Raw genomic sequence first — 14,527 nt, 5'->3', positions numbered from 1 at the left:
CATAGCTAAATCTTGGAAACAACCCAAATGCCCATCAACTGAGGAATGGATAAAAAAGATGTGGTATTTCTATACAATGGAGTATTACTCAGCTATAAAAAAAGATAAACTCGAGGCTTTTATAGGTAAATGGATGCAACTAGAGACCATACTCATAAGTGAAATAAATCAGACCCACATGTGTAAAGATCAAATTGTCTCCCTAGAGTAAGAACATGAAAGAGTAAATAAAACCCAAAATGTACAATAGATAATAAGAAAGGGAAAGAAATTGCTCAAAGGAAGGAACAACTGGGATGAGGGAAAGAAGAAAAAGAAAGTACTAAGGCTTTATATATATGTATATGGATTGGTGGCATAACTGTGCTACTGGTGCCTGATGGTTTGTTGAGGGGAACAGTTAATGATTAAAAGGTTTCTTTTTAAAGTTCTTTTTTAAATATTTTGACCAATTTTGCATGCTTATATCTGGTAATCTTTAAATAAATATTTACATGATAACAACAATTTGCATTATAACAACCATTGATAAATTCCTACAATCCTGTCTAGTGAAACTATGTATTGTCTCTAATGTTCTTTTAAATTATTATTTGCTTATTCCCTTTAATGATTCGATCAATCTTCTATTCTTACATCTGGTAATCTGAGCAACTTCTATGAAGATAACTATGTAATATCAACCACTGTTAATCCCTATCATTTGGTTTGAAACCATGTATCATTTTTAATGTCCTTGCATTGTTTTATTTGTATTTTGCTATTGTTCTTTTTTTTTGTGCTATTTTCTTTAAAATAAAAAAATTTTTTTTTTAAAAACTGTATCTCAAGCCAGATGTGGTGGCGCACACCCGTAATCGCAGCACTCGGGAGGCTGAGGCAGGATCGTTGTAAGTTCGAGGCCTGACTGGGCTACAAAGTGAGTTTGAGGCCAGCCTGAACCGCATGCATAGTGAGACTCTCTCTCAAAATGACAAAAAAAAAAAAAAAAGATATCTATATTCCTCAAATTGATCAACAGTTTCCACACAATTGCCACAAAAATCCTTGCTGGCTTTTTGCAGAAACTGAAGTTGATCCTAAAATTCCTATGGAAATGTCTGGGACCTGGAAGAGCCACAACAATCTTGGAAAAGAACAAAGTTGACAACTCAGACTTCATCATTTCAAACTCACCCTAAACCAGGTGTGGTGGCGCACGCCTGTAATCCTAGCATTTGGGAGGTTGAAGCAGGAGGACCACTGCAAATTCGAGGCCAACCTGAGCGATAAAGTGAGTTCAAGGCTTGCCTGAACTGCATAGTGAGAGCCTGCCTCAAAAACAAACAAACAAAAATAATACTCTAAACCTATTAGCAGTGGAGTCTGTGTGGTACTGACCTAGGATAGAACTCCCACCCCCAAAAAAATCAATGTAATAAGAATTGAATCAAAAAATAAACCCATCGAGCTGATTTTGGAAAAGTGGGGGAGGGCACAGTCTTTTCAACAACTGGTGCTGGGACAACTGTAGAACCATATGCAAAAGGATGAAATCAGACCCAAGCTGAATATCATATACAAAAACTAACTCAAAAAAGATCAAATATAAGAGCTTCCACCACAAAACAGAAGAAAATATAGGTGTAAATCTTTGCAACCTTAGGTTATGCAGTAATTTCTTAGATATGACACCAAAAACAGAAGCAATCAGGAAAAAATGGCCACCCCAGACTTTGCCAAAATTTAAAACTTTCGTTTCAATGAACATTACCAAGTGAGTGAGCCGGGCGTGGTGGCGCATGCCTGTAATCCCAGCACTTGGGAGGCTGAGGCAGGAAGATCGATGTGAGTTCAAGACCAGCCTGGGCTACCGAGTGAGCTCTAGGCCAGCCTGAACTGCATAGCAAGACCCTGTCTCAAAAAGACAAAAAAACAAAAACAAAAAAAATCAAGTGAGTGAAAGAACAATCTATACAAATGTGAAAAACATCTGCAAATTACGTATTTGATTAAGGTCTAGTCTTGAGAAAGTACACTTGCAACTCAACAATAAAAAGACAGGTGATCCAATAAGGGATTCGAAGTATTCCTCTGAAGAAGACAGACAATCATAGGTGCATCAGTAGTCACCCATCAGGCTAGTGCAAAGCAAACGAGATGGATGAGATGCCACTTCTCAGCCGTGAGAATCGAAGGGACCGAAAGGGCAGACAACAAGCGCTGACAAGGAATGCAGAGAAACCATAACCCTTCCTCATTGCTGGGCAGGATCATCAAGCGATGCAGCAGCCACTTTGGAAATGAGTGCGGCGGCTCCCCCAAAAGTTACACATAATTACCACTGGACTTTTCCAGTGGGTCGTGGCGGCGCACACCTGTAACCCCAGCGCTCAGGAGGCTAAGACAGGAGGACTGCCTTAAGTGCAAGGCCCCCCTGGGCTACAAAGTAAGTTCAAGGCCTGGCTGAACTACATGGTAAGACCCTGCCTCAAAAGAACAAAAAAAGACTTAGCAATTCCCCTCCTAGGTATACACCCAAGAACAGTGGAAATATGTCCATGCAGAGGCTTGTACAAAAATGTTCATAGCATTATTCATAACTACCCAAATATCTATCAACCAATGAATGGATAAGTAAATGCGTTATGCCATACAATAAAAAGAAATGAAGTACAGATTCAGGCTACAACTAGGATGAACACAGAAAACACTAGGCGATGAAAAGCCGGCCATGAAGGCTGCATATATGGTCTCATATATAAAATGCCCACAGCAGACAGAGTCAGAAAGTAGATTAACATTTGTCCAGAACTAGGATAAAGGAGCCTGGAAGTGACTCCGAACATTAAGTATGCTAATGTAACAACATTTTTATGCTGAAAATGTTCTAGAATAGAACAGCAGTAGTGGCTATACAACTGTGAATTACATCTCAATTTTTTTTTTAACAAAAAGCAACAACCACCAAAGTGTGTCATGAGGCAACGGAAAGGCCTTTTAAAAAATAATTCAACTTCGGCCGGGGATATAGCTCAGCAGCACACTACCTGCATGGTAAGCTGAGTTCAAGTCTCAGTATCAAAAGAAAATTTTTTTGATCAAAAAAAAAATTTCAACTTGAGGACATGATCTAGCATCTACATTGCCTTCTCAGAACCATAAATTAGGCATTTCTTAATGATTTTTATTCCTGTCATTTGATCCAGAGCCTCTTCAAATCCAATATACGTGACTCGAAGAATTATGGAATTTTCAGGTTAGGGAAAGGTGGCCAGAGACCATCTAGTCCAAATCCCTTATTCTAGAGACAAGACACCAAGTGACTGGCTCAAAATTACACAGTAAGGTGGAGGCCAAGGCAGAACTGGAACTCAACTCTTAACTCCTTGGCTACTGGAAACCAACTCCATTACACAAATACAACCAAATCCAGAGGGCAAAGTGAAAATCGCTGCTTCACAAGAACACATCTCCCAAAGAGGAGACCACTGACTCCCCCAAAATCTACAAGCTACCAGAACCTTAATGTAAGAAAGTCAGAGGGCTGGGGAGATAGTCAGCAGCACGGCGCCTGCCTGGCAAGTGCAAGGTCCTGAGTTTGATTCCTAGTACCAAAAAAAAAGAAAGAAAGAAGGAAAGAAGGAAAGAAGAAAAGAAAGAAAGGGGGAGGGAGAGAGGGAAGGAGGGAGGGAAGAAAGAAGGAAGGAGAAAGAAGAGGGAGGAAAGAAAGTTTTCCCTTAAGCTCAGCAATCTACATAATGACCCCACACTGTGCTCAGTAACACAACCTGCCCTTCACCAGAGAAACACAGCACAAGACCAAGTCTAGAGAACAAGGCACGCAGCAAAGCCCACCCAAACCACTCAACTCAAACCAGCAGCACATGGGGGCTGGGGATTTATTTGGCTCAGTGGCACTGCGCCTGCCTGGTAAGTGCAAGGTGGTGAGTTTGATTCAGGGTAAGGGGGGGGGCGGGGGGAGACCACACACAGCAGCACCAATGGAATTCCAGCTCAAGGGACAACTGAGAAGAGAAACGTGGGGAAAAAGATGGTCAGAAAAGGTCATGTGGCAAGAGGCAGGGGACTGTGGCGTGGAAGAGCAGAGCTGGAAAAGCTGGACTTCTCATCCACCCCTACACATTACGAATGAGGCTGACAGTGTTGGACTGGGAGACCACAGAACAAGGACTTAACATTCGGCCTTCCTTTCCAAATCTTGCCAAAACCCCCTGACTGGTCCAGTAGCAGGGTGCTGACTTCTCTCCACCTGAGTCTGCCTGGACGGGCACATCCGTGATTCACCCCTCACCAGCGTGGATGTGCTGATGTGGAGGACACTGGGTCTGGTCACCACCTGGGAGGCAGTCCTTCACACGTGGCCCCACACTGTCTCAATCCCAGGCCTACAGGAACCATATCTGGGCTCTGAACTCACTTCCTGGTAGTTTAAATGCTGCTAAGCGCCTCTAAGGTGGAGGTCATGGTTTGAATGGCCCTGGATGTGGACAATCACAGCTCCACTAAGTCAGCTGCAGAGGGGCAGCCACCATCAGCTTGCATGAGGAAACCCACAGAGTCCTCAGCGACACCTTCATGGGCAACAGAGACCCCAGCGGGAGCCGGGCGGGGACACTGAAGGCCAGCAGGAGTGGACCCACCCAGACAGCTAATCCCTCATGACTGAAATTCCCATTCTGTCACCCATTGGCTGTGTGGCTTGGGGGGACTGGAGTCATGTGACTCATCTGAGCCTCAGTTCCTCTAAGCATAAAAGGGGACCTTTCTCAGTGGATTAGAAGATCAAATAACCTTACACAAACCACATCCCTTAACCCACGACTAAGGCCCCCCAAAATATTAGCTACTATTGTCATATTTTCAAACTCTAATAATGTGGTTTCTTTTCAGAAGCTAGGGAAAGAGGCCCTTGAGGCCCTGACTGCCTGGCTAGAATCCTAAAAGACAAAGGGATCCATCATGTGAGGGAACTGTCTTCATCAGCCACCTGATTTTATTGACAGCCACCTCCAGCACCCCATGGAGGATGACATCATTAACAACACTGTTAGGAGGGCGGGCCTCCTGCAGGACGGGAGCAAGGCCTGCCACTGGCTCTGCAGGGCCAGGCAAGCCCAGAGCACTGGGTTGGAAGAAACAGAGCAGCAGGGGACTCACCAGAAGCCCCGCCCCAGGAAGCAGCAACAGCAAGCAAGCACTGGGCCAGGCCAGCAGCAACACCAGGGCCTCTCCAGCCCAGGCTCTCCCAAGCAAGTGGCCAACGTGAGGAACAGCTATGTGGGGACAAAATGCTGGGTCTATTCTGGTTCCAGGCCTGCCCTGCTCAGTGCACGTGGTAAAAGGCACCCAGCTTCTTTGGCCATGGCAGAATTTTTATAACACATGAATGAGTTCTAACCAATATATTAAAGCATATGTGGCACATAAGTGCACATGATAATGGTGAATTAGAAAGAAATGATGGCAGGCTGTGGGGGTCAACATTAACTGACATCGACTCCAACCAAGCCGTGGACATTCCCAAACACTCAACACGGCAGGGGCTGCATCTCAAACCCACGATCCTGCACACAATCTCACCGGAAATACCCAAGACAATGCCGAGTGCAGCCCCACCCCCACCCCCGCCCCGCGGAAACTGCCGGCAAATCTATGGCTTCCCATGGGAGCCTGTCTTACTTCACCACGGGCAGCACAGCCCCTGAAAGGACAAATAACACAGCCAGCCTGTAGGGGCCACCAGCTCCAGGTATGAACCTCAGGACTCAGGATGTCCGATTCACAGGGCTCATGAACTCTGAGGGCCTGGACTGACTCCAGGCCCCAGGAAGCTGCCAAGGTCTGAGTCTGAAGCATGGAGGGTACCCCACTGACAGCAAACCCAGACAGCCTTCCTAGGACCAACTCATAATCCCAGTACTTTGGAGGCTGAGGCAGGAGGATCACCTCAAGTGTGAGGTCAGCCTGGGGTACATAATAATAAATTGAAGGTCAGCCTGAACCACATAGCAAGACCTACCCTGTCTCAAAACAAAAAAACCAGCTCATGACAACAGTGACAGTATACTAGCTGTAAAGCATGTTTTATAAAGTTGTTTAAGAATCAGTCACTCCAGCCAGGCATCGTGGCACATGCTTATAATCCCCACATTGAGGAGACAGAGATAGGAAGACCACAAGTTCAAGGCCAGCCTGGAATGCAGTGAGACCCTATCTCAAGAAAAAAACAAAACAAAACAAAACAGCAATCACTCCAAAAACCAATTAACTCAAAGAATATGACCATCAAGCCTAGAATTCTTAGTCTGAATTCCAGGGGGGGTGTCCATCAACTCTGATTGGAAAAAAAAGTACATCTGTGTTTTATTAGTGCTGAAATTCAGCATTTTCTTCAATTAGGAATGAAAGCAACACCCCATGGTAGTGTTATAGTACCTGTAACTCCAATGAAAGATGAAATGTTTCCACCACACTGTTTATGCTCATGGTACTTCACAACTAAGGTCTTTATTAGACTCACTACTAAATCTTGATGATTAGTCAAGCATATATTAGTAAGGCACAAATGTTTAAAATATTTTGCTGACAGAATTTCAATATCATTGGTTTCCTTTGAGATCTGAAGTATTTTGTTCTTTCTGAAAAGAGGAACACAGCTTTCACCAGTGTCAAAGGGACCCATGGTACAAAAAAGGAAAAAGTAAAAGGTAAGAGGGTAAAATATGACTACACACAAAACCTGTGATTAAATCCTTACAGGGAAAGAGCTGGTCCTGGCCTCTTTTTTCCACCTCTGGCACCTAGCAGTGACCATTCATGGTAGGCACCCAAAAGACATTTATGAATGAATAAACTCAACCAGTCAAATCCTTCACAAAGAAGGACTATAGTCATAAAAATACAGCCCAAACATTCCAGTCCCAGCTGATAGCCCCCACGGTCCTCAGCGTGGCTCACAAGGTAAAAGGGGCACAGGAGCAGAGTCTGCAGCCAGGCCACACCCCGCAGGGTCACGCTACAGAATGCTGTCTGGGTGAAGCCTTTCTTAAGAGGACTGTCTGGGAGCTGACAGGAATGGTGTGCCACACACAGCTGGGAAGAATCATCTGTTGTCCCCGCTGTAAACTGCAGACAGCAGCGAGGTACCCTCAGCATGATCTGTGCACCCCTCCCTGCGCAATTCTCCCTGGGGTTAGCCCCAGTTAGTCCTACAAGCAGCCTGGTGATGCAGCAGCATGGGACAGGGCCACATCACCATGGGGCCACTGAGAGGCCCCTTCTCCAGCCACCTAGCTGGACTGAGGCAGTGGCCACCCTTGGGGCAGGGACCCTGCTGTCCACTGCACAGCACAGCACATGCAACGCTCTGCCAACAGCTTCTCTGGCCCTCCTTGTACACAGAGGCCTCAAACCTGCACCATGGCCATCTCGCCCGAGTCTCCCTGACCAGATGACACCAACAGCTCCTGGTCCCTAACTGGGCTTCCTCTTTTCTCTCATGCCCTGCCCCTGGGCTCTTTTCCCTGGAAAAATCACTTAAAATTTACATCAGACCATGTTATTCCCTGCTCAACACCCTCCCAAAGCCTCTCATCATGCCATAACAAAATCCAAATTCCCTCCAGCTCTCTCACCCCTCTCTTGGACATGAGCCTTTCTGTCCTTCCAGCTCCGTGCCTGCTCCTGTCTTGGGCCTTCTCCCTTACTCCTCTATTCTAAACTTTCTGTGGTTCTATCACCTGCATTCCAGACTGTTCAAACATCACCTCTTGATTTGAGTTTCTTTCTTTAGTGTTGTTTTGGATAAGGTCTCATTATGCAGGTCAGGTTGGTTTTGAACTCACTACGTAGCCCAGGGCTGGCCTTAAACTCACAGAGATCCTCTTGCCTCAGCCTTCCCAGTACTGGGATTACAGACCCATGTCACCCACCCTGCTCCTGATTTCAGTTCCTTGACCTCCAAAATCACTATTGCCATGTTATGCATAACCTTTCCCTACAGCTCATAAACCATCTGACATTATGTAATCAGTGATTATCAGTCCTGTTTGGGAGGAGCTTTTACAGAATGGCCAGGCTCCAGGGCTCACCCTAACCAATCAGATCAGAATGTTAGGGAGTGGAGCCAGGTTCCTCTAGGCCACAACCCCCACAACTGTGACGCACAGCCAGGTCAGGTTCAGGTCTGCGGCAGCACTTCTCAAACCCTCCTGTGCATGTGATGCTCCCAGGCGTTACAATGCAGCTTCTGACCCTGTGAGCCCAGAGCCATATCTCACAGACCGCCAGGTGATCCCAGTGCTGCTGCTCAGGAGCCCATCTTGGAGCTCCAGGGCTCCCCCGTGGTACTATCACCTACGGTCAACATGAGACACACATCCCTGCATCTGAAATGAGGTCAGCTGTGAGCAGAGGTGATCTTTGCCTCGGGCCATCATTCTGGGCAGTGCAGGTCTAGAACACAAGCTCCACCACAGTGACTCGGAATGTGGGAATCGCAAATCACTCCCTAGTCCAGGCCTAAGCAGCCTGGCCCTCTGCAGAAAATCCCACCATGGAGGCCCAGCTGGTCACTGCTCAGGAGTGAATCAATATTTACCTAAGGCAGGGAGGCAGACACCGCTGACCACACCAGGTGGCAACTCACCAATGTCTACTCTGGCCATGCGACTCAATGTCACAACGCCACAAAGCTCTTCCCAGCCACAACCCTGGGCACTCTGGGCCACCCTGTCCAGGCATTCTTAGACACACATCCTACAACATTTCAGTGAATGGGTTTCTTTACTGGATACCCTCTACCCCTGAAGCGCAGGCTCTTTGAAAGAGAGAAGGAACACACTTCTCTTGGTACTGTAATCCCTTTACCTTGCACACAGCAGGGCCTGGAACCCATGAGCAGTGGTGTTAGTACTTTTACTGTTCACCATAAAAAACTGAATTCAACCAGACATGATGGCACATGCCTGTCAGCCCAGCACTAGGGAGGCTGAGGCAGGACGACTGCCATGAGTTGGAGGCCAGCCTGAGCTATACAATGTGTCCATTGCCAGCCTGAACTACATAAGCAAGACCTTGTCTCAAAAAATAAACAAAAAGAAGAAAATTGAATTCAGCATGGGGAGAAAAATCATATAACAAAAAAAGATCATTCCCTCATTAACATTCAGAATGATCCAAATACATAAAGTCAGATTTCATAACAGTGTTAAAAGGTAGCCCTGTCTGAACCATAAAGGTTTCCTTCCAAGAACAGGAATGTACTGGGCAAGAAGGTGCTGTCCTCTGACCACAGAGCCAAACTCATTACTCAGGGGCTTAGAGGAGCAGTTTTACAAAGCAGTCTCCAAGGGCTAAGTCTTGGAACCACCGCCTCTCCCAAAAAGCACAGGTCTAGTTCCCACTGCCCCTGCTGGGAGGGCTCTGGCCCCATGGACAGCAGGGCTCTTAGGAGCCCGATTGGCCCAGATGTTCATTTCCCCCCTGCAGTCAGAACCCAATGCTTACGACAACAACGAGATTTCCAAGGTAACCAAGGACAACAGAGTAGAGAACTATGGCCCCGGAAGGAAATAGATTAAATTTTAATACTTATGAGTTAACAACAAATTTATTTTTAAAATTACATCAGTGCCAAATAAGCAAGACAGCATGGATGGTGTTATAAAGGCGGGCCTGACTAAAAAGCACGGACATTTCAAGTGCGTATACAATTTTTCCCTATTTTGAGAATATTCCCGAGTGCCCACAGGCTTAAAGAGACCAAGGCAGAAACAAAAGGAAAACAGCAGCTCACTTTTCAAATTTATGCCACAACTACTTATTTTCTCCATTCTTTCCAAAGGCATGGGGCAGACTCCAGTGGCAGTGCCAGACTGTGCTAAGTCTGCTAAAATTGGGCAAAATAATTACTTCAGCCAGAGAAAGTGATCACCAAGTGGAAATTTTAAAACACAGCTATGAGCTATGGTCTCACCTGTTGCTGAGACAGTAAACTGGTTAAGAAGTATGCATGAGGTAAGGGACTGTGGTGGTTTTCACTGATGCTCTCATTCCACCATTTCTCCATTTTCCCCAGTCTTCTCCCCAGTGTAAACCCCACAGTCTGAGTAAGCAGTTTATGCCCTGATCTGGTAAGCAGTTAGCATTTATTAAACCACTTGTCTGCCAGATACTGTGAATTCTTGTCACAGTCTTCAGAAAGACAGGTATTTCCTACCTAGACTTTTTGAAGTGTGGAAAATGAGAACATATGAAGTATTTCACACAAGTTCACACGACTGGCAAGTAAGTAGTGGATTGTGAACTTGAACCCAGACTGATCTGAGATGTAATTCAGAGAATGTAGCACTGGTAAAACAGGAAATAGCATAGTTTCTGAAAGCAGCAAGGAACCAAGTTCAAATTCACCTACTAGCTCTATAACCTTGAACAAGCCTGGGATTTAGCTCAGTGGCATAAGCGCTTGCCTGGCAAGCCTGAGGTCATGAGCTCGATTCCTGATAAAACAAAAACAAAAACAAAAAACAAATAACGAATTGAAAACCTTGAACAAATAACTTCACCGGGCCTCAATTTCTCCATCTCTAAATCAAGGACAAGGACTAAAGACAACAGATACAAGGCTTGCAGTACGACAGAGCAGAGGCCACGTAGTACTAATATTCCAGCTATAGACGTGTAAATTTTAAAAGCACATTTCAACTGGATAATGACTTTCAGCAGACAAGGCTTCCACTAGAAATAAATATATTCACAAAGGTTGATCAGTTTAAAATTAGTTTACTAATCCCAGAACTCATTTATTTAAACATAGGACTAAGAGCTTGCAAATTTTAAATTTATTTTATTTCTGCTAAACTTTAACATCACAATATTCATTCTCCTGTTTCATCTCAGTATAAACAGATGTCTTGTCATTAAACCTACTGGAAGATAAAATAGGTAAAACACTTGAAGACATAGGTGCAGGAGAGATTTTATAAACAGAACCACCACTGCACAAGAAGTAATAGCAAGAATCACCAAATGGGGTTATATCAACTAAAAAGCTGCACAGCATCAGCAAGTGAAGAGACAATCTCAGGACAGATAAAATTTTAGCCAGGTACTCCTCAGACAGAGAATTAATATCTAGGCTATACAAAGAACTCAAAAAAATTAAACCAACTAAAATTAAAGACCTAGTCAAGAAATGGGCAAGAGAAATGAACACACACTTCACAGAGGAAGAAATACAAATGCTCAACAAATGTACGAAAAAATGCTCAACATCACTGGCCATTAGAGAGATGCAAATTAAAACAATGCTAAAATTCCATCTTACTCCAGAAAGAATGGCTAGCATTAAGAAATCAGACAATAACAAATGCTGACAAGGCTGTGGTGAAAAAAGAACTCTTCTGAATTGTTGATGGGAATGCAAACTAGTATAACCATTATGGAAATCAGTATGGAGATTTCTCAAAGAATCAAAATTACAAATTCCATACAAGTCAGCAATTCTCCTGCTAGGGATCTTCCCCAAAGAAGTCATCATACTACAGCAACACATGCGTACCAATGTTTACAGCAGCAAAACTCATAATAGCTAAATCCTGGAAACAGCCTGTATACCCATCAAGAGATGACTGGATAAAGAAAATGTGGTATCTATGTATAATGGAATACTACTCGGCTATCACAAATGATACATTTGAGACATCTGTAGGAAAATGCATGCACCTGGTAAATATGTTGAGTGAAATACACTCGACACTCAAGCTTAAATACCGCATGGTATCTCTCCTTTGAGTGAGGCAAAATACAAAGAGATTAATAAGGATGGACAGAAGGGGACAAGAGATGAAGCTCTTGCAACAGGAAAGAGGACCAATGGATAAGGGTAAGAGTTGAGGAAGAGGAGAAGGGGAAATAAGTAGAATGAAGATGTGCCATGTACAGGAACCTAATAATCTCAATTCATGTAAACATGATATGCCATACCATGAGCTAAGATTAATAATACCAACAAGAATGAAAAATGGGATAGCAGAATTGGAGGAGGGAGGGAGGGGGAGGAAAAGGGATTTTAAAAAGAAACAAGCTATGGAATGCACATGTACCCACTCCCCAAGGTGACCATACACTGCATGAACTGCAAACATGTACTAATAAAATAAAAAAAAATTAAAAGAAATACACAGATGTTTGCTTTAAACCAAAATACTGTGGCCATTATCTGTTATTAAACAAAACACAGAACAAGTTTTTATAACAGAACTGTACATTACTCTCTGGAGGGGGAAAAAAAGCACTATTTAAAGCAATCAATGTTAATTCCCCTCAGAAAGTAAACAAGTTTCAATTTTGGTTATAAACCCAAGCTCGCACCTGCCAGTCATAATATGCACAATGGATATATTGAAAGTGAGATAAACTTGCAATCATTTTGATTTTTTTCCATTTTTAAGACGAACCCACTTTCCTGCTAGGATGGCAAGATGAAGCACGTTTGCAATTTAACAAAATGACCAAATCTAGTCTCTCTTTAATCTGCTCAGTAACTGAGCTCTAGGGTAATCTTCTGCCCCGCACACGAAAAGAGCTTTAGATTCATCCATTATAAGGTAAAATTAATCAGGGAAAGGGTGTGCCAATTTTAATAGCAACTCTGATTTGTCTGGTTTTCCAGCATCTGCCAATGTTAACAATATTTAACTCACAAACTACAGTGGGAAAAAGCAGAACTTTAAACACAAGCTTTTTTTAAAAAAAAAGACATCATGTACAAAACTTCCTTTAAGAACTACTGAGCTACCTTTCTGGTTTCAATCATTTCCACAGCATTATTAACGATGTCTTTTCAAACCATTATAAATATTTTCCTATTGCTTTTCAACTGGTACTTGTGAAAAAACTCGATACCATGCCATATCAACCTGCCTTATCTGTCTCACCCCACAGCATATATTCTAAGCCTTACTTATAATAGTAAAATGAAGTATTTCAAGGAATTACTGAACTGCTAAAAAAATGTTTACATGCAGGGATCTTGGGCCAAAAACAGGGAGGAGGATGCCCTAGCCATCCTTCCAACATTCAGAATGCTGAATCTGGTAGTTTTCGTTTAGCCTAGTACTGACTTTTTACGTCTACAAAGAAAAAAATTTCCACTGAGGAAAAACATTGTAGACTTTTTTTCCCAAGCAATTCCTAACAGCAGATGCTTTGTTCAAGTGCAGGGAATATTTTAACACCATGGCTTAAGGCAAAGCTCTCTAAGTGACCCCCACGTTCTACCAGTTCACTCCAACCCGGGTATTTTCTTCCAAAATACACACTATACCCAATTTCAAAACTGCAGTTTAATGTTCTCACCAAAAGAAATAGAACCATCCATTCACGGCTGCCACAGGTGAGGTTTGTAAGCCAGGTACCTATTACGAGCCAGGCTGGGAGCAGAGCGCTTTACACACAATGCCCCTGATGCGGAAAAGATGCCTTACCAATCCTGTCTGGTAGGCTGACGAGGACGGAGTGACCCTGCGTCGCCAAGCACAGGCGGCCGTGGCCCCTCGACTCTTGAGCTACCCCTTCCTACTCTGCAGGACGCTTTGACTTTCAACCTGAGCTGCTTCTCTCCAAACGGTTCCTCTCCCGGAGCCCTAGAGAGTTCCCTGGCTAGCAGCTGGGCAGGGTGACTTTGCACCTTGAAAGCACTTTACTAAATGGAGGCCTTTTCCAGGTTGAGAGGGAAAGAGGGGCGATCCGGGTTCCCGCAGGTAAGACACAGGTACCCAGGCAACGGCCGAGGGCCTTGGGAACCTCCCACCTTGCCTGCTCTCCCCACACTGCGCCGGCACGCCTCTCCTCTCCCACACCTGGGGGAGCCGGGCCTCCCTTGCCAGGGTGGGCACCCTCTCCCTCAGCGGGGATCCCCTGGACCTGCCCGCGAATGCGCCGCTGCGGGGCCTGCAGAGGCTGCAGCGCGAGCTCGGAACCCGCCCTGCCCCTGCTGGGCCACTTCTGGAACAAGTTGGTGAGGTGCGCGGGAGACCACCACCCGGGGCGGGGGGCGGGGCGCAAGGGTCTCCTGCCCCCCGCGGGCCCCGACTCAGTGGCCTCAGCGGGCAGTGCTGGGGGAAGGCGAAAGGCTGCCGCACGAGGGCGGCGAGGGGGGCAGGGTCTCAGAGAGGCCCGAGGTGGCCACCCGGCCTCTGCCCGAGCCACCTCTGCGGGAACAAAGGGCTTCTGTCTCGGGCAGAGCGGCGGGCTCCGCGGCTCGGGGCCGAGAAACTTTTCCCGGGCCTCGGGGGCGGGCGCGCTGGCGGCCAGGGCGCGAGGTCCTCACCGACCTCCTCGATGGCCGCCACGGTGTTGCGGCACTGGGCCGTGCGCGTGGTGAAGCTGGAGGCCGTGGGCGCCTTGTAGTCCTCGAGGGTCTCGGCCACGAATTCCGACACGGAGATCTGGTCCGGCATCGCCGCGGCGCGCGGGGCCACCGGGCGGCCGCCGCCTCAGTCTGCGACGCCGCGCGCTCCGG

The 14,527-nt window shown here is 45.6% G+C and overlaps 1 protein-coding gene across 1 annotated transcript in view; it reads right to left on the bottom strand.

The window, feature by feature from the left end:
• Positions 1–14,527, bottom strand: part of Asap2 (ArfGAP with SH3 domain, ankyrin repeat and PH domain 2) — a gene marked incomplete at its 5' end in the record, with an annotated part of 138,851 nt that extends 124,324 nt beyond the window's left edge. The window contains 1 exon segment of the mRNA XM_013504338.1: positions 14,340–14,527. Coding sequence (XP_013359792.1) covers positions 14,340–14,465 — 126 coding nt within the window.

This window comes from Chinchilla lanigera, unplaced genomic scaffold (assembly GCF_000276665.1).
Source record: "Chinchilla lanigera isolate Chin_1 unplaced genomic scaffold, ChiLan1.0 scaffold00086, whole genome shotgun sequence".
Taxonomy (NCBI): Eukaryota; Metazoa; Chordata; class Mammalia; order Rodentia; family Chinchillidae; genus Chinchilla; species Chinchilla lanigera.
This window is presented reverse-complemented; position numbering and strand designations above follow the sequence as displayed.